General features: G+C 44.0%; 2 protein-coding genes across 2 annotated transcripts; both read left to right on the plus strand.

The window, feature by feature from the left end:
- The first annotated feature begins 1,036 nt into the window (after nt 1-1,036).
- On the plus strand, nt 1,037-4,720 carry LOC109889564 (beta-2-glycoprotein 1-like). The gene is made up of 8 exons (XM_020481084.2): nt 1,037-1,199; nt 1,358-1,537; nt 1,836-1,926; nt 2,010-2,086; nt 2,184-2,375; nt 3,198-3,377; nt 4,108-4,305; nt 4,574-4,720. The coding sequence occupies exons 1-8, from the start codon at nt 1,130-1,132 to the stop codon at nt 4,654-4,656; spliced, it is 1,071 nt and encodes a 356-aa protein (XP_020336673.1). The 5' UTR covers nt 1,037-1,129; the 3' UTR covers nt 4,657-4,720.
- A 385-nt stretch (nt 4,721-5,105) lies between these two features.
- LOC109889571 (beta-2-glycoprotein 1-like) lies at nt 5,106-11,511 on the plus strand. The gene is made up of 8 exons (XM_020481099.2): nt 5,106-5,562; nt 7,336-7,512; nt 9,111-9,207; nt 9,409-9,485; nt 9,819-10,007; nt 10,483-10,662; nt 10,801-10,998; nt 11,091-11,511. The coding sequence occupies exons 1-8, from the start codon at nt 5,493-5,495 to the stop codon at nt 11,144-11,146; spliced, it is 1,044 nt and encodes a 347-aa protein (XP_020336688.1). The 5' UTR covers nt 5,106-5,492; the 3' UTR covers nt 11,147-11,511.
- Nucleotides 11,512-19,464: the final 7,953 nt, after the last annotated feature.

Below are 19,464 nucleotides of genomic sequence, written 5' to 3' on the forward strand. Positions count from 1 at the left end.
AGGCTAGTCTATGTAGGATAAGTGTGCTGTCCCTAAACAAGATCAATAGGGATGCTGCAATGATGCCTCTCCGCAGCCTCTCAGCTATGCCTATTTGTTCTCGTGGATTCATATTATAAATCGATGCCGTTTTGAATGCTTTTATGTGTGGAATGATAGCTATTGCAGATCTGGACAAACGATCCACCTACCGCTATTGTCACTATGAATGGTGGATAGAGGCCCGGATGAACAGTTAGACCGGTAGACTACATTGACCTGTGGTTTAGTCAAAATTAGCACGTGGAAAAGCGTAGAGTATACGGGAAGTACCAAAACACCTTACTATAGGGGAGGGTGCATGCAAGCAGAGGAGGAAATATGGCTAGGATGGAAGAAATGATATAGCAAATGTAAACCAAGGAAAAAAGGGACTACCCTCCCCCGTGTCCAACCACCCTCCAGTACATGTCAGACTACAGTTGTCTGCGACCTCAGTGCTTTTCTCTCCCAATTCCTAAAAAGTATCTGTGTCCCACTTGTTGTCCTCATATTTATGATAGTTAGCCTTGTAGCAGTCGTAAGGGCAGGACTTCAGCAGAAGGCAAGACGGGTGTTAGTGCTCAAAGTGTTGATGTAAATAGTTGTCTTGGTGATCCGAAGGTGCCATGTAATGCTAAATATCAAGCTAATACATTGGTAGCAGATGAACAATATACTGTATACATTGGGCAATGGCCAAAATAAATACCATCTGAACCAGGCTTAACCTGTCCTATCTGAAAGACACAGGTAGGGCAAGACTGCACCCTTTAGAAACCAAATCGAATTCGAATGATTTTTTTTTTTTAAACAATATTAGCATTAGTATTACCATGATGAAACCTGTATTTTATACAGCTGATACATGTGATGATCCGGAGTCATTGTCGTGCGGGCGTACGTGTCTGTGTGTATGTGTACTGAGTGAAAGTTATCCTTCAACTCGGAGTAAACATGCATGTGCTTTGAACTTTGGGTTCAATCAAATGGAAGCCTATTTCAGACGATCTGATTGGATCAGACTTTCAGGGCTTTTGAACGGACCATCTACATTTTTCACCGTCCACTGCCGGGAGAACGGACACAGTCTCTCTCAACCCCGCAAAAGATGAACCCAACCCTGGCTTTGCTGCTGCTCTGCCAGCTTGCCTTGTATACGTCAGTGACATCCAAGAAAGGTATGGCGCAAATTATTTGATTACGTCAGTATTTTTCTATTACAGTTTTGGTTTCACAGGACTCAGTAACCTATGCTTTAGCCCTGTTTCCAATGTGTTTTTATATCATTTACGGCACAACATTATGTTTGTCTATCAATATTCCCATTTATCCTCAGTATGTGGCCACCCACCCGTGACCGACGGTATAGATACACTGGGTCTAAAGCGTGAGTACGAGATTGGAAAAGAGGTGACCCTGGTGTGTGAGCGGGGATACACACCTGGGAAAGCCAAGACTGCCAGGATCACCTGCTTGGCCTCGGGAGAGTGGACCAAACTGGACCTTGTGTGTTCTCGTAAGTTCCAACCCATTCACAAAACATCCATTACATAATGTGAAGCATAAATTCAGGTAAATTGTTGGGTTTTCCAGATTTCTTGCCCCTTGATTCAAGGAATCTTCCAACTGGGATTTCTGGAAAACCTGGGAATTTGGGGAATGTTTCTGAGAATTCCGGAACCCTAAAGTCACATATACAGTACCATGGACAGTCCATACTTTAGCAAGGGGATAGGGATATGGTAATACATTTTATTAACAACATAAAAGGCATAAATCATATCCACGTGAATCTTATACATTTTTTGACACAGCAAAGATGTGTCCTCTCCCCAAGCCTATGCAAAAGCCAGGGATGATTGATGTGCCATTCAAGAGTGTGCTCAACTACACATGTGATGATGGGTGAGGGAAATTCAGTGCGGTTTAGTTCTGACTACATTTAGCTGACTCTGCATCTCAGACCAATAAGAATTTGTGTTCTTCAGGTACGTCATGATAGGAGCCAATGAGAGTGTGTGTTTACACGATGGTACCCTCAGTGCACCACCACCAATGTGTAAAGGTATACCATACCTCAAGAATGTAACATTGCTTTTCTCCATTGTTTGTCTAAATATGAAAATGTAGTCTAAATGATTTAAAATATTTCTTCCCTGCAGCTGTGAGTTGTGCTCTGCCTCAAGCACCTAAGCATGGTAAAATTGTCTATGACAATAAGAAGTTCACTGGCAATGAAATCCAGTACGGACAGAGTTGGACGTATGAGTGTTTGCCGCCAAGAGCTCCCATTGGTAACGAGAGAGGATCGTGCTTGGCCAGTGGAAACGTGACTGAGCCACCGGTATGCAAGGGTAGGTGCAGACAGTAGCAGCATAAGCCAAATGGTTGGTGAACAAATCTCATTGGTTGAGAAGTTTTTGGTTGAACCACTGATAAATTATCAATGATCTTTTAGGTCACATTATTACATGGATCTAGCCTTTTGGGGGCCCTACTTGAGATTTGGTTGCCCCCCAAAAACGTTGTATAGTTCATTCCCAGCAATTCTTCCCATTTTTCCAAGGGGTGGAGATCCTTTTTTTTTAAATGTAAAAGCTAATTTCCTGCAATTCTACCCATTTTGCCATTACTTATGCCGTGTTGATGAGTGAGAGTGACTAACAAAATCAATAGGGGCCCCTTGGAGGTCAGGGCCCCTGGGCACGTGCCTTGCGTGAAGGGTCAGTTTTCGGCAGATAGATGGCTAGACTAATTTACCAATTTACCAATCTTTGTTAGCTGATATGGCTAATTGAGTGATGCGCAACCAAATTTTGAACCTGCACCATGTGTATTCTATTATCCTAAATCTCAACAGTAAGTTGAGACCCCGAATGAATTCCCCCAAATAAATAGAAATAAAATAAATTGTGGGGTCCCTAGCGGCATGGGAACTGCTTATGTCGCTTATGCCTGGAGCCGGCCCTGACGATGATTCTCTAAAATTGTTATTGTTAACTGTTCATCCACTCCAAGTGATGATAACTGATACACTTGCATAATCCTGTCTTCCTCTGTTTATGCCTTAATAAAAAAAATAGTAATTTAGATTAACCCTGACAATATTACTTGAAATAGGTTATTGCATTGTTAATGCACTTTCACTAGCCCATGACTTTTCTGACCTGTTGCAGAGGTGAGTTGCTCCATCCCACCAACGATAGACCACGGCATCATCACCTTTGCTGTGATGAGGGAGGTTGGCTACAAGGAGAAGGTCAAGTACCAGTGCCAGGAACACTACGTTCTGGACGGCTCTGAGGAAATACAGTGTCAGAATACAGGCAACTGGTCCACTTTGCCTGTTTGCAGAGGTGAGTCAATGAGTCAGTGTAGGGTGAAGTTGCCCTTAGACCCTGATCTTTGGTCAGTTTTGCATTTCCCTCACTAATGGTTAAGGTTAGGATTGGGGGAGAGGAAGCTGACCCTATAACTGTACAGAGAGGAGGCTGGTGGGAGAAGCTAAAGGAGGACAAGCTCATTGTAATGGCTGGAATGGTTTAAATGGAACCGTATCAAACACATCAAACATATGGAAACCACATGTTGGACTCTGTTCCATCTAATCCATTCCAGCCATTACAATGAGCATGTCCTCCTATAGAGCCTCCCACCAGCCCCCTCTGCTGTATATAGGGGAAAGTTCACACCCGAGCTATTGAGTCATAGAAAAGGTTGCACTGTTGTTACCCTTGTGGGAATGTCACTTGGTGTGTGTCTGTATACCAAACCAGCTTGTTGACTTACATGTGATTAGATGTGTATCAGCAACCATTTATTTCATCTTTGATGACTGAAATGATTGCGTAATGAGAGCGTACTGCCGTTGTGCCTTTGAGCAAGGCACTGCTTTCCCAAAACTTATCCGGGGTCGCTGCTGTGTGGCTGACCATGTGTTGCTCCCAACCTATTGTGTACATGGTGTGTCAGGTTGGGTACTGATATAGAAGAAAATTCAAGAATTTCCATGATCTATTTCATTTCATTCTATTCCAATTCTAAACTGAGAGTCATGTTGCTTTGCTTGACGTCGCTTTACTGCAGCCCCCTGTAAAGTTAACATCAACAGAGGTCGCATCTTCTACAACGCCAAGAAGATCTGGATTGGGGATCTGAAACCCAATAGAGTCCTTCATGGGGAGTCTGTTGTGTTCTACTGTCTGAACAAGGAGCTGAAGTGTGGCATTCCAGTAGCAAGTCAGTGCATCGACGGCACACTCAATACCCCAGAATGTTTTAAAGGTGAGGCCTGTCGTACCAAGATAACATGGTCACGTTCATGATGGCATTTTACAATGTAAATCAAAAATGAGTGTTTCTTATTGGACACGTGTCGTAGTCTCTCCATGTTTCAGTCCATTTTCTTCCGTTTGATGACTAATGAACACGACCCAGAGTAAAAATGTGTTGTGGTCCCATTTTGAAAGCTTCCCAAACGCTGCTTAGCTGAGTCCTATATAATCGCACCGCTAAAATGCCAAATGTGTTTGTGTGTCTGTCTTTCTCTTAGAACCAGGCAAGATGGAGTACACCCTCAAGCCCAAATCACTTCCATCTGAGATTGCGACGTGTCCTGCCGACCTCACAAAATAAACACAATACAAAGAGGAAGAATAGGGCACATAAATGACAAATAAACATGACTTTTTAAAAATGATCTGTTTTAACAGTCTAATTACTTTGTGTCCAAATAATCCAGCCTTGCTTTGCTAGTAACCTGTAATATCCATAACTTTAATGAACCTGAATTTGATTGCCTGTTTAGTATAGTACATGATGCCTGAAAACAACACTAGATGTCAGTATAGGATTACAGTATTTGGAAGCTCTGCTCATACACGAAGGGCTCTGCAGTCTTGGGAGAGAAAAACAAGTTACTTTTTAACTCAGAGTAAACAAACCTTTGTTTTGACTTGAACTCGGTATCTGACTGAACTCTTGCAATTTTGCAACAAGAACATCAAACACAAACTGTATGAGATTACAAAATGGCATGTCCTACAGGTTAACGGATACAATCCCACAAGTAAAGATTTCATAGTGGTAGGTCTGCGTATGTAGATCTACACCACTGCATCATCTAGTCACATCAATGTTATAGTGCTAGAATAGTTTCAGTCAACTTTATTGTACCACATAAATGGATTGAAAGCACATTCTATTCCGCAGACATGGTTTGATGAAGAGAACTTGGTGATGTTGATGTGTACTAGGAATAGGGGTGGGGCATATAACCAGTAAGGCTCACAAAGGTCTGGTGTGTTACGGTGAATTACAAAAATAGTAAAAGACCCAGAGGTTGCCTCATTCTGCGTTGTCATCGACTCTTACTTTGAGTAACATAAAAAGTTGGGAGCTCCAACGACATTCTGATTTTTTTTTACCCTTGAAAGCAGAGAGGAGAGGACACTCTCTCCACACCACAGACAATGGCCCCAAGTCTGTCTTTGCTGCTGATCTGTCTGCTTGCCTTGTATACACCAGTGGCATCCAAGAAAGGTATAGTATCTATTAATACATCATCTACACTGAACAAAAATATAAGCGCAACATGCAACAATTTCAACAATTTCAACAATTTCACTGAGTTATAGTTCATATAAGGAAATCAGTACATTTAAATAAATTCCTTCTGTCCTAATCTATGGATTTCACATGACTGGGAATACAGATATGCATCTATTCGTCACAGACGCCGTTGAAAAAAATGTAGGGGCGTGGATCAGAAAACCAGTCCGTATCTGGTGTGACTACCATTTTTCCTCATGCAGTGCGACACCATCTCCTTCGAATAGAGTTGATCAGGCTGTTGATTGTGGCCTGTGGAATGTTGTTCCAAGCCTCTTCAATGGCTTTGTGAAGTTGCTGGATATTGGCGGGAACTGGAACACGTTGTCGTACATGTCGATTCAGAGCATTCCAAACGGGCTCAATGGGTGACATGTCGGGTGAGTATGCAGGCCATGAAAGAACTGGGACATTCTTAGCTTCCAGGAATTTTGGACAGATACTTGCCACATGGGGCCATGCATTATCATGAGATGATGACGACAGATGAATGGCACGACAATGGGCCTTGCCACAATATCTCTTTGTATTCAAATTATCATAGATAAAATGCAATTGTGTTCATTGTCCGTAGCTTGTGCCTGCCCATACCATAACCCCACCACCACCATGGGGCACTCTGACAACGTTGACATCAGCGAACCGCTCGCCCGCAAAACGCCATACATGCCCAATACAGTTGAAACCAGGATTCATCCTTGAAGAGCACACTTCTCCAGCATGCCAGTGGCTATCGAAGGTGATGCCAAACTGCAGTCAGGTCAAGGCCCTGGTGAGGACAATGAGCACGCAGATGAGCTTCCCTGAGATAGTTTCTGACAGTTTGTGCAGAAATTCTTTGGTTGTGCAAACCCACAATTTAATCAGCTGTCTGGGTGGCTGGTCTCAGACAATCCCGCAGGTGAAGAAGCTGGTTGTGGAGGTCCTGGGCTGACATTGTTACACGTGGTCTAAGGTTGTGAGGCCAGTTGGATGTACTGCCAAATTCTCAAAAAATATGTTGGATTATGGTAGAGAAATTAACATTCAATTGCACGCTCCCTCAAAACTTGAGACATCCGTGTTGCGTGACAAAACTGCAGATTTTAGCGTGGCCTTTTTATTGTCCCCAGCACAAGATGCACCTGTGTAATGATCATGCTGTTAAATCAGCTTCTTGATATGCCACACCTGTCAGATGGATGGATTATCTTGACAAAGGAGAAATGCTCACTAACAGGGATGTAAACAAATTAGTGCAATACACTTGAGAGATAAGATTTTTCTACTTATGAAACACTGCTGGGATTTTTTATTTCAGCTCATGAAACATGGGACCAACACTTTACATGTTGTGTTTATATATTTGTTCAGTATGTCCCAGTTTTGGCCTATTGATTTAGAAGCCTTTTGTGTTTCTGTGCTGTATGCTGTTCAATATTGCTACGTACTCTCAGAGTGTGTTCAGGCAAATGGGCTTGTGTCATGTTGACGAATACTTTCAGTTACTGTAAGCTGAAAGTAAAAATACACTTTATTTTAATAGTCCACCTACCTTTATGCTCAACAAACTATCACTCGACTACAAGTAACATGTCTGGGGAGTTGCACGGGCACTTCTTTGGTTAATCTGTGTCCATGTTCATTTCTGTTTCTGTGTCTGTGTGTGTTTCTGTGTGTGTGTCTGTTTTATTGACCCATCCCGTTGCCTGTCTGCCCCCTCAGAATGTGGCCGCCCATCCCTGGGTGACGGTATGGACCTGGAGGGGCTCCAGAGGGTGTACTCCCCTGGAGACGTGGTGGTGCTGTCGTGTAAACGAGGATATACACCCACCTCAGGCTCTCGCACAATCATCTGCACTGCTAGTGGACACTGGACCAAGTCTAGACTCAAGTGCTCAAGTAGGTCGCTGTTATAAAGTTGGACCAAAAACAGTAGTACTGTTCATGTATCATCATTTGATACTCATAACAACATTCCAAGTATGATCAGTTGATACTCAGTATATTCCATGTATTATCAGTTAATACTCAGTATATTCCATGTATTATCAGTTGATACTCAGTATATTGCAAGTGTTATCAGTTGATACTCAGTATAGTCCATGTATTGTCAGTTGATACTCAATATATTGCAAGTATGATCAGTTGATACTCAGTATATTCCATGAATTATCAGTTGATACTCAATATATTACAAGAATGATCAGTTGATACTCAGTATATTACAAGTATTATAAGTTGATACTCAATATATTACAAGAATGATCAGTTGATACTCAATATATTACAAGAATGATCAGTTGATACTCAATATATTACAAGAATGATCAGTTGATACTCAATATATTACAAGTATTATCAGTTGATACTCAGTATATTCCATGTATTATCAGTTGATACTCAATATATTGCAAGTATTATCAGTTGATCAGTTGGTATTCTTCACACTGGGGCCCCACAGGGGTGTGTACTTAGGTCCCTCCTGTATTCCCTGTTCACCCACGACTGCGAGGCCAAACACGACTCCAGCACCATCATTAAGTTTGCTGACGACACAACAGTGGTAGGCCTGATCACCGACAATGATGAGACGGTCTATAAGGAGGAGGTCAGAAAACTGGCAGTGTGGTACCAGGACAACAACCTTTCCCTCAATGTGAGCAAGACAAAGGAGCTGATTGTGGACTACAGGAAAAGGTGGGCCTGAACAGGCCCCCATTAACATTGACAGGGCTGTAGTGGAGAAGGGTCGAGAATTTCAAGTTCCTTTGTGTCCACATCACCAACGAACTAACATGGTCCAAACATACCAAGACAGTTGTGAAGAGGGCACGACAAAACCTTTTCCCCCTCTGGAGACTGAAAAGATTTGGCATGGGTCCCCAGATCCTCAAAAGGCTCTACAGCTGCACCCTCGAGAGCATCCTGACCGGTTGCATCACTGCCTAGTATGTCAACTGCTCGGCATCTGACTGTAAGGCACTACAGAGGGTAGTGCGAACGGCCCAGTACATCACTGGGGCCAAGCTTGCTGCCATCCAGGACCTATATAATAGGAGGTGTCAGAGGAAAGCCCATAAAATCATCAGAGACTCCAGTCACCCAAGTTATAGACTGTTTTCTCTGCTACTGCACGGCAAGCTGTACCGGAGCGCCAAGTCTAGGACCAAAAGGTTCCTCAACAGCTTCTACCTCCAAGCCATTAGGCTGCTGAACAATTAATAAAAATCGCCGCCGGACATTAGCCTCGTTATTGTTATTCTTTTTGTGTTACATTTTATTATTACTTTTTTATTTTAGTCTACTTGGTAAATATTTTCTTCTTCTTGAACTGCACTGTTGGTTAAGGGCTTGTAAGTAAGCATTCCACAGTAAAGTCTACACTTGTTGCATTCGGCGCATGTGGCAAATAGTTTGATTTGATTTTGATTTGATTTGATACTCATTGATGGAACTGTTGAGCATTGCTGACTGATCCTTTTGTTCTTCTGACGCAGCAAAGAGTTGCTCCTTCCCAGAAGTGCTGGACCACGGAGACATGGAGTTTGAGGACATTGTCTACCAGAGTACCATCAACTACACCTGCCACGAGGGGTATGGGGATTACCGTTTACAAATTCTCATTGACAACTGGTCACCTCTCTGTGCTGTCAAAGTCTATAACGTGTTATTGTATCAAACACATGTAAAGTAGGTCAATGTTGAAATCACTGTATACCCAGACACCTAATATAGTGTCTACTTGATGTTTGTTTTATCACATCATTTGACAGATTACGGTAATGTGGTCTACAGGTACATCCTGCAAGGAGCCAGTACCATTGACTGCTTGCATGACGGACAATGGAGTGATCCACCACCGAAGTGCACACGTAAGTGTCTGCCTTATACTGAAATGCATAGCTACTCTAGCACTGAACAGTAATGATTCAACATGATCTCACATTGATAATGCATACAAACTCACATTGACAATTACAAATCTATAAGCACAATGTAAACGTGGCCTTATTGCTGTAATTGTAAAGAGCATTCTACAATGTGTAAAACAGAACATTTGAATAATGGCTTTACTGTAGGCTATATTATTCATATTCATATGTTACATCGTATGTCTCTGATAAAAAAATATAGAGAATATCACGTTTTTGGATCAAATGTGCTTGATTAATGAGCATGTGAATGAAATCTCTCTCCTCTGTTAGCGGTGACGTGTGGTCTTCCTCCAATACCTAAATATGGGAAAATAGTCTACGACAGTAAGTTCACGGGCAACATGACGGTGTTTGGTTTTGGGGGGACCTACGAGTGTTTCCCTCCACTTGTCCTCATAGGCAATGAGAGGGGATCGTGCAGCACTAACGGAGACTGGACTGAGCCACCAGAATGTAAATGTAGGTACAGTATTATCAGTCAAAGTCTCTGATCTGTTGTATTGCTGCAGGTAGCCTAGAGCAGGGATGGGTAACTTTGATGGTGGTGGGGGCTGGTTTGACTACCCATGCCGACAAGGTGAAAAATCTGTCGATGTGCCCTTGAGCAAGGCACTTAACCCTAATTTTCTACCCTAATTTTCCCTGTATGTGAAAATAAAACATCTTTGTATTTATTGCTGAACACTTCATGTCACCTCCGTAAAAGGTGCAATCCATAACTTTTGTAAACTGAGGGGGATAGTTATTGGCTCGTGTAATTGTTTGTTACTTTTAGTTTTGGCCAGACATGTTTGTGAAACCTCAGAGGAAATGAAATGAAATACAAATTGCACCGTTTAAGTGGTAATAAATGACAAGTGATTTGCTTTGTGGATGAAGTTAAAGTGGTATTCTGACCACGCACTAGCCCTGACTGACCTCTATTTGTTTCCAGTGGTGACCTGTTCAGCTCCAACAGACATCAACAATGGCTACATGAATATTCATGATAAGAGGGAGTACGGCTTCAAGGAGACTGTCAGATATGGATGTAATATAGACTATGTCCTGGATGGGCCTGTGGAGATTGAATGTCTCCAAACAGGGGATTGGTCAATAAAGCCAGCTTGCAGGGGTAGGACCACCGATTTTGTGACAATTTTGTAATTTTGCTTTGTTTTACCTATCAAATCAGTGTTTTTGAATAGCTGAATGTTGCTGTTTTTTTTATTCTAAATTCTTATTCATCATAATTTCCCTCTTTGTTCCACAGTTCCCTGCAAGGTAGATATTAAAAGAGGACGCATCCTTTACAATGGAAGGACATTTTGGATAAAGGATTTCGAGCCCAATAAAATCTCACATGGGGAAGTCCTCTCGGTCTACTGTATGAACAAGGAAAAGAAGTGTGGCTATGCAGTGTCAACGCAGTGCATCGATGGAAAACTCAATATCCCAGAATGCTTTGAAGGTGAGTTTTTTTTCTTGCTAGCTATTTTCGCTCTAAACAAATAACAATATTACCATCAAGTCTTCATGATGTGTGGGTGTTTTCCTTTCTAGAACCAAGTGATAAATTCGACGATGATTCCCTGCCATCTGAGATAGCCCAGTGTTGAAACTCAACTGTGCATGACAAAGCAAATCGAGACCGAGAACATTGATTGCCTGAATTAAATGTCAATAAAACCATGTGTATTTCTATGTAATGCAATGCATTTGTTCCTCAGAAAAAAAAATCTGTAGAGATCAAATTTTACGATGAATAAAAAAATACTGTTTTCTTGTAGATGGTTTAACCCAACATCTTACCCAATAACAGTTTAATTTACAAATGATGTCACACGATGTCAGTGTTGTACAGCTGTGAGATACTCTGTCAGGTCAAGTGGTCAGGAAAATCTCAAACATGCATGTATGCAAACACACACACACACACACACACACACACACACACACACACACACACACACACACACACACACACACACACACACACACACACACACACACACACACACACCAAACTCATTGCTACACCACAGGCACACACTGTCGACATACAACACATCAGCTGACAAGTCAACTCCCAAAATAATAAATTTCTACTACAAAACAGAACTCTACCTTCCTATCCAGTGATTCATATGATAACCATACAGTCGACTGCAAGGCGGCCACAGTGCAACCCCATCCCGGTAACCCAAACCGCTTTGCATGTCTATTCTAACAGAGATTAGCCCTTAGTTGCTCTTGCCCCGCTATGCGGTTTGTTTGATCCTCTGTCCTTGGCCGTCAGCTGGTGGCCAGAACTATTTCCCCCCCTCGCGGGGGCGGCCGGTTGATTGTACTGAGTCATGAGAACTGACTCTCCTTCCCCGCTGGGGCATCGAGGCAGGACATGAAAGAACTGCAGAGGCCGACTGTAGGTGGAGTCACAAGGGTTTCCAGTGGTTACTGAATGGAGGGAGAGAGACAGAGCGAGAGAGAGAGAGAGAGAGAGAGAGAGACAGAGAGAGAGACAGAGAGAGACAGAGAGACAGAGACAGAGAGACAGAGAGAGAAAGAGAGAGAGAGACAGAGTGAGAGAGAGAGAGAGAGAGAGAGAGACAGAGTGAGAGAGAGAGAGAGAGAGAGAGAGAGAGAGAGAGATATGGGGGGGTTGGTGTTATAAGAGTACTTCAGACAGACAATTTGTTTCTGTTTACGTATCCCACCATAGAAAGAGAAAATAGATAGAAAATACATTTCTTCATTGCCTCAGGATGTGCCACGACCGCACTTGAACAGTTTTCAGAACACTTCCAAACACGACAGCATGTTCACCAACCAACTACAGACACTAACTATTTCACACAAATGCATTCAACTTATGTCACAAAATATTCATCTGGACCAAATGTCAGCAAAGTTGAGGAGAAGTTCTTCAGATATTGACTTTAAATGAGGCCTGGTACGAGCGCTCCTCCATGACATGAATGCAACGCACTGACGTCCGTTAATAAACCCTTTTCTCCGTCTTCCTGAGGATGAAACAAGTCTCCGTGTTTCATGTTGTTTCCTCTTGATGCATTATTTATTGTTGTGAAGAGATGCACTTTATTAGTTGCTCTCCAACTTCCCATGCAGGCCGTTTGGCCTCTTTGAAATGTGCTTTCTGACTCCAAACTATTCTTGTCTTTCTCTCTCTCCTGTCTTTCGCTTTCTCTCTCTGTCTCGCTCTCTATCTCCCCTTGTCACTTGTTTGCTCTCTTGCTTTCTATGCCCCTTTTCTCTCTCGTCCCCCTCTCTCAGTAACCCTCCCTCGCAAAAATATATCCAAGTGAGATAAGTTGTGTCCTAAGGAGAGTAGAGGTTGTTTCATTGTTGTTTCATGATCGTTTCATGGTTGAAAACACAACCACGCAGTATCTTTCCATTGTTAGTATCATTAGCGGTAATGCGAGGCGGTAATGCGAGGCATATTCAGACATTTTGCTTGGAGTTATTTGAGTTGATGGAGAAGCAAGAATTTATGTTTTATGTATTAGAATGTGCTTTATGTGAGAATATGAGTTGTTTGTTTCATGCGGTACATGGCCACTAGTCTAGATGGGGAGCTACACCTGTCTGGGAAGCAAAAACACCCATGTTGGGTTGGGTTGAAGAGAAAGATGCAGGAGACATGAACAGGCTCCTGTAGTATGAATCGCTGATTGAATCCAACCCAGCTAGCAATATGAGTTCTATCGGAAGCAATAAGCGAAGGAAAGGAGAAGAGTGGAAGAGTGGTTGGTGTTAGATTGAAATGATCAGAGAAATAGAATCTCATTTCATTCTAATCTGTATTCTGAGGTGTGGTGATGTATTACCTCAGGAGGCCTCCTGTCCTCCACCCCTGGTCTCTGCCATAGAGCATGCTGGGACATGGAGTCCAGTACAGTTCAAAGGCCACCAGTCTAAGCAGTCCTAATTGATGGACAGAACAGCGTCTGTTCTCTCCCAGACACTCATTAAAGCTCCCTTCTTTATCTATGGCTCATCTAGGGTGACAGATGCATCTACTGGCTTTGGTTAATCCCACACAATGGTTATGGGAGGAAATAGGAGGAACATCTGGGTATGGAGTTCTGAAAGATAAATCATTTTGACAGTTTTTTCAAGAGGAATACTAGGATTTTTTACGTTGGCGAGTTTTTTCCCAATTCCACCCACGAAAGATTTGTGACCACACATAATGGACATATTGCAACATCATAAGGGAAAACCCTAATTGATGACATTCGGAAAAACACAATGCCTGACCTCATGTCTGCATGACCACCAGTTGCCTCAAGTTGTCCACTCCCACCAGCTAGTGGCCAACCTGAGGTAGTTCCATCAGGATGGGATGGAGTCGGTTGACTTTGAAACAAGATCGTCACTCTGTCTAACAGTCCTCTTCTTGAGTCAGATGGTTGGTAACATTAAAGTACAATGTTTATTCCAATCCAAATGAGAGCTTTTTTTTATATCGTGCTCCCACTGACATGAGGAGAGGATCAAATCAAATTGTATTAGTCACATGCGCCGAATCCAACAGGTGTAGACCTTACAGTGAAATGCTTACTTACGAGCCCCTAACCGACAGCGTAGTTAAAAAAAATATGGGTAAGAATAAGAGATAAAAGTAACAAGTAATTAAAGAGGAGCAGTAAAAAACAACAATATATACAGGGGGGTGCCGGTACAGAGTCAATGTGCGGGGGCACCGGTTAGTTGTAGGTTGAGTTCATTAAAAGTGACTATGCATAGATGACAACAGAGAGTGGCAGTGATGGTGAGAGGGGAGTGGGTGGCAATGTGAATAGTCTGGGTAGCCATTTGACTAGATGTTCAGGAGTCTTATGGCTTTGGGGTAGAAGCTGCTTAGAAACCTTCTGGACCAAGATTTGGCACTCCGGTACCACTTGCCATGTGGTAGCAGAGAGAACAGTTTATGACTAGGGTGGCTGGAGTCTTTGACAATTTTCAAGGCCTTCCTCTGACACCGCCTGGTATATAGGTCCTGGATGGCAGGAAGCTTGGCCCCAGTGATGTACTGGGCCGTTCGCACTACCCTCTGTAGTGCCTTGCGGTCGGAGTCCGAGCAGTTGTCATACCATACCAGGCAGTGATGCAACCAGTCAGAATGCTCTCGATGATGCAGCTGGGGAACCTTTTGAGGATCTGAAGACCCATGCCAAATTTTTTCAGTCTCCTGAGGGGGAATAGGTTTTGTTGTGCCCGCTTCACGACTGTCATGGTGTGCTTGGACCATGTTAGTTTGTTGGTGATGTGGACACCAAGGAACTTGAAGCTCTCAACCTGCTCCAATGCAGCCCCGTCGATGGGAATGGGGGTGTGCTCGGCCCTCTTTTTCCTGTAGTCTACAATCATCTTCTTTGTCTTGATCACGTTGTGGGAGAGGTTGTTGCCCTGACACCACACGGCCAGGTCTCGGACCTCCTCCCTATAGGCTGTCTCGTTGTTTTTGGTGATCAGGCCTATCACTGTTGTGTCTTCGGCAAATGTAATGATGGTGTTGGAGTCGTGCCTGGCCGTGCAGTCATGAGTGAACAGGGAGTACAGGAGGGGGCTGAGCATGCACCCCTGAGGGGCCCCTGTGTTGAAGATCAGTGTGGCGGATGTGTTGTTACCTACCCTTACAACGTGGGGGCGGCCCGTCAGGAAGCCCATGATCCAGTTGCAGAGGGAGGTGTTTAGTCCCAGGTTCCTTAGCTTATTGATGAGCTTTGAGGTCCAGTATTGTGTTGAACGCTGAGCTGTTGTCAATGAATAGCATTCTCACATAGGTGTTCCTTCTGTCCAGGTGGGCAAGGGCAGTGTGGAGTGCAATAGAGATTGCATCATCTGTGGATCTGTTGGGGCGGTATGCAAATTGGAGTGGGTCTAGGGTTTCTGGGATGATGGTGTTGATGTGAGACACGATCAGCCTTTCAAAGCACTTCATGGCTACAGACATGAGTGCTCTGTGTCGGTAGTCATTTAGGCAGGTTACCTTAGTTTTCTTGAGCATAGGCACTATGTTGGTATTACAGACTCGGACATGGAGAGGTTTAAAATGTCAGTGAAGACACTTGCTAGTTGGTCAGCGAATGCTCGCAGTACTCCTCCTGCTAATCCGTCTGGCCCTGCGGCCTTGTGACTGTTGATCTGTCTATAGGTCTTACTCACATCGGCTACGGAGTGTGATCACACAGTCTTCCGGTACAGCTGGTGGTCTCATGCATGTTTCAGTGTTATTTGCCTCGAAGCGAGCATAGAAGTAGTTTAGCTCGTCCGGTAGGCTCGTGTCACTGGGCAGCTCCTGGCTGTGCTTCCCTTTGTAGTCTCTAATGGTTTGCAGGCCCTGCCACATCCGATGAGCATCAAAGCCGGTGTAGTACAACTTGATCTTAGTCCTGTATTGACGCTTTGCCTGTCTGATGGTTCGTCAGAGGGCATAGCGGGACTTCTTATAAGCTTCTGGGTTAGAGTCCCGCTCCTTGAAAGTGGCAGCTCTAGTATTCAGCTCAGTGCGAATGCTGCCCGTAATCCATGATTTCTGTTTGGGGTATGTATGTACGGTCACTTTGGGGACGATGTCATCAATGCACTTATTGATGAAGCATGTGATGTACTCGTCAATGCCATTGGAGGAATCCCGGAACATATTCCAGTCTGTGATAGCAAAATAGTCCTGTAGCTTAGCATCTGCTTCATCTGACCACTTTTTAAAAATCTAGTCACTGGTGCTTCTTGCTTTAATTGTTGCTTGTAAGCAGGAATCAGGAGGATAGAATTATGGTCAGATATGCCAAATGGAGGGCGAGGGAGAGCTTTGTATGCATCTCTGGGTGTCACGTTCGTCGTATTGATGAGACCAAGGCGCAGCGTGATATGAATACATTCTATTTTAATTAACGAATACACACTAAACAAACTAACAACAAAATGAACGTGAAGCTATTAAACTGAGTGCTGACACAGTTAACTATACATATAGACAATAACCCAAATAACCAAAAATGGAAAATGACAACCTAAATAGGATCCCCAATCAGAGACAACGATAAACAGCTGTCTCTGATTGGGAACCAATTCAGGCCACTATAGACCTACATATACCTAGACATACCCCACAGAATACAAAAAACCCTAGACAAGACAAAAACACACATACCACCCTCGTCACACCCTGACCTAACCAAAATAATAAAGAAAACAAAGATAACTATGGTCAGGGCGTGACAGTACCCCCCCCCCCCCAAAGGTGCGGACTCCCGGCCGCAAACCTAAACCTATATGGGAGGGTCTGGGTGGGCATCTAACCTCGGTTGCGGTTCTGGACGCCACCCCGTTCTTTACCCTGAGCCCGCTCTTGTAGCACTGACCCGTGGATCATCGTCGGAGGCTCTGGACTGCGGATCCTCGCCGTAGGCCCCGGGCTGGGGACCCTTGCTGTGTGGATCATCGTCGGATGTTCTGGACTGGGGACCGTCGCTGGAGACCCCAGACTGGGGACCGTCACTGGAGACCCCGGACTGGGGATCGTCATTGGAGACCCCGGGCTGGGGACCGTCGTTGGAGGTCCCGGTCTGTGGCCCGTCGTTGGAGGTTCCGGTCTGTGGCCCATCGTTGGAGGTTCCGGACTGTGGCCCGTCGTTGGAGGTTCCGGTCTGTGAACTGTCGCCGGACGCTCTGGACTGGGTATTGTCGCTGGACGCTCTGAACTGGGTACTGTCGCCGGACGCTCAGGACTGCCGAGGCGCAATTTAGGCCTGTTGCGTGGTGCCGGCACTGGTGCAACCGGGCTGGGGACACGCACCTCAGGGCGAGTGCGGGGAGGAGGAACAGGGCGTATTGGACCCTGGAGGCGCACTGGAGGCCTGGTGCGTGGTGCCAGAACTGGTGGTGCCGGGCTGGGGACACGCACTTCAGGGCGAGTGCGGGGAGCAGGCACAGGACGTACTGGGCTCTGGAGGCGCACAAGAAGCCTGGTGTGTGGTGTTGGCACTGGTGGTACTGGGCTGGTGACAAGCACCTCAGGGCGAGTGCGGGGAGGAGGCACAGGATACACTGGACTGTGGAGACGCATTGGAGATCCAGAACATAGAGCGGGCTCAATACGTCCTGGATGGATGCCCATTCTGGAGACACCATGCGCATCTCTGCATAACACGGTCCCTGACCAGTTACATGCTCCTCACGATAAGCACGAGGAGTTGGCTCAGGTCTCCTACCTGACTCAGCCAATCTCATCTTGTGCCCCCTCCCCCAAAAAACATTGGTGCTGCTTCGCGGGCTTCCGTGCTAGCCGTGTACCTTAATATTGTCACCGTTCCTCTATTCTCCGATATTTTTCCTCGTAGTATCGCAGTTCCGCTTTCGCTGCCTCTATCTCCTGTGACAGGTTAAAGGAAATATTCATAGCCTGTTATACATTAAAGAGTATTAGTAAGTTCATAGTATGTGAGGATCTTAAAACATCTAAGGTTAAAAAGATGTATTCAGTATCAGTTGATAGAGATTGATAACATTCATATAATTGTGTTAAAGTTAAAATCTGTCAAAGGGTACGAATTGTGAGAGTAATGTGTAAACATTATATTGATTACTTTATTTTGTGGTGCCTAAAAGTGTTAATCTGTGATCTACGAAATGCTCTTAATCTATGAGCCGGAGATCGATTGCTCTGGTCTCCACCCATATTCCTGGGGGAAATCGCGGTCTTTTCTCATTACACTAAATGTTGAATTGAGAATACAACACCGTATCACTCTCGTGATTATTTCTCCCCTGTTTTCAGGTACTTTATTGATGATAAAAATAGTAATTTAAATGTTATAACTTGCTAACATGTCAAGAGTGTTTAAGGTGTGTCTTAGTAACGTCTTGAGGAAGTTAGAGTTAAGTTTGAAGAGAGTAATATTAGCCCTGCTCGGTTGAAGTGAAGCATAGCATCGTACTGAGAGTAGCTGCAATTTTATGTCGATTGTGAATGAACATGTGCGTTGTTAATGAGATATTTTGCTGTGTTATTTGTATAATGGGTTTTCTGTTGTTTTGTAATGTGTTACTTTTGTGAAATGTTTACACTAAACGTTGAATTGAGAACACAACACCGTATCACTCTCGTGATTTTCTCCCCTGTTTTCAGGGGCGTAACATGTCCAGGGTCTCCCCATTAAGCGCTGTTCCTCCTTTTCACGCTGCTTGGTCCTGGTTTGGTGGGTTATTCTGTCATGTTCTTCGTATTGATGAGACCAAGGCGCAGCGTGATATACATTCTATTTTAATTAACGAATACACACTAAACAAACTAACAAAATGAACGTGAAGCTATTAAACCGAGTGCTGACACAGGCAACTATACATAGACAATAACACACAAAACCAAAATGGAAAATGGCAACCTAAATAGGATCCCCAATCAGAGACAACGATAAACAGCTGTCTCTGATTGGGAACCAATTCAGGCCACCATAGACCTACATATACCTAGACATACCAAAACCCCATAGAATACAAAAACCCCTAGACAAGCCAAAAACACACATACCATCCTCGTCACACCCTGACCTAACCAAAATAATAAAGAAAACAAAGATAACTAAGGTCAGGGCGTGACACTGTGTAAGGAGTATAGGTGGTCCAGAGTTATTTTCCCTCTGGTTGCACATTTAACATGTTGATAGAAATTAGGTGTTCAATGATTTAATTTTCCCTGCATTAAAAGTCCCCGGCTACTAGGAGCGCCGCCTCTGGGTGAGCGTTTTCTTGTTTGCTTATGGCGGAATACAGGTCATTCAATGCTATCTTGGTGCCAGCCTCTGACTATGGTGGTATGTAAACAGCTACAAAGAATATAGATGAGAACTATCTCGGTAGGTAATGTGGTCTGCAGCTTATCATGAGAAACTCTACCTCAGGCGAG

This window comes from Oncorhynchus kisutch, linkage group LG1 (genome assembly GCF_002021735.2).
Source record: "Oncorhynchus kisutch isolate 150728-3 linkage group LG1, Okis_V2, whole genome shotgun sequence".
Taxonomy (NCBI): Eukaryota; Metazoa; Chordata; class Actinopteri; order Salmoniformes; family Salmonidae; genus Oncorhynchus; species Oncorhynchus kisutch.